The sequence below is a fragment of the Dichomitus squalens genome (assembly GCF_000275845.1).
Source record: "Dichomitus squalens LYAD-421 SS1 unplaced genomic scaffold DICSQscaffold_486, whole genome shotgun sequence".
NCBI lineage: Eukaryota > Fungi > Basidiomycota > Agaricomycetes > Polyporales > Polyporaceae > Dichomitus > Dichomitus squalens.
This window is the reverse complement of record NW_006767368.1, coordinates 1-1,335: the sequence shown is the minus strand read 5'-3', so window position 1 is coordinate 1,335 and position 1,335 is coordinate 1. Positions and strand designations below refer to the sequence as shown.

At 48.8% G+C, this 1,335-nt stretch overlaps 1 protein-coding gene across 1 annotated transcript; it reads left to right on the top strand.

Moving 5' to 3' along the window:
* Positions 1–600: 600 nt before the first annotated feature.
* DICSQDRAFT_176173 (uncharacterized protein) lies at positions 601–916 on the top strand (the record flags this gene model as incomplete). The annotated part of the gene is made up of 3 exons (XM_007371930.1): positions 601–723; positions 765–809; positions 869–916. 3 exons carry the CDS (start codon positions 601–603, stop codon positions 914–916), a joined length of 216 nt encoding a protein of 71 aa, XP_007371992.1.
* Between the last annotated feature and the right edge of the window lie 419 nt (positions 917–1,335).

Genomic DNA, 1,335 nt, shown 5'->3' with positions numbered 1-1,335 from the left:
TCAGAATGTGCTTTGAGTACCCTGATAACAGAGTTGCATATTGCTCAGCCACATCACGACATGCTACCATCCATATCACTGTATGTACAGTACGTAGATGCCTCTATGCATATATGCCAAATAGATTTCTCCTTACTCAAGTCTGGTTGCAATATGAGGGAAGGTTTTAATCGCTCATTTTAGCACCGATCATATAGTTGGGTTCCCACCCTTCTCGGCCAGTGCCATGGTGGGCTAAGCTTGTAGATACCTACACCGCCAGGCGACTCCAGATATTAAAATGGTCTTAGGAGGCAACCTTATAGATCACGTATGTCCAATATCATAAGACCGAGATGCGCGCCATACGGGATGGGTATCAGCCGCCTATATTGGTGCCACATGGTGGCTGACATCGATGAAGTCTCATCCCATTGTCTCTATGATACTTCCTCTCTGACATTGTTCTCATACCGGGCTCATACTGTGATGATATCGGGAACTGCATCAAGTATATGTCTGAGCACGCCATCGCCTCTCGGCCAATCTTTCCGCTTTCCGGCGGACACGTGAAGGTTTGGGCTTGTTGCGAGGTATAAAGTTTTCGACGACGTCGGACTTATGACAAGAATCATCTTTGTCCTCACCATCCTCGACCTTCACTGCACCTGTGGTCTACCTGCATCTCCATCCCTTGGTCCAGTACGGTTCGTCTCTGCCATCATTCTCTATCCCTTGCGTGTGGTACGCCCTTTAAGGCAGTTGCTCATCATTCTGTATAGTAGTCAATTGAGGAGGAAGATTCGGTGATTCACATCGCCTTTCCTTTGGTATGTTTTGCCCTTTGAATCATCTTGATCCACGCAGGACTAATGTGTTGTGCAGTTAGTGTTGTCTCAGTATATGGGGCCAGCAGCCAAGCGGGCAGGCTTTGTGACACGCAGGAGTCCGGGGTTGGTGTCGTCGAGCAGGTGAGTCGAGCAAATCGTGTACGTGCTTTTGGAATCCCTCGATTTGTACATCTGCTGACCAGCAACATCGGCTGCCAGACTCGCCATGCTCACGCAAGCAGGACAGCGGGAAGGAGACAGAACAGGAGGGCGTCCGAGGGGACCAGGTATCGTGTTGGGCCAGTATCCCATGTCGTTCCGTGTAACACGCATCCTGTACATATTATGTAGTCTGTAACACGCTCAATATATTCATATTTGAATTCTACACCTATATGATTCGATGGCGATTATTCGAACATGAGGGATTGTGGGCGGAAGCTGGCGTAAAACCCGGCAGCTAATCAAACGGGCGCCATCGGAACCATGTAGAGTCGATAAAGGGGAGAACATGGACTATAGACAG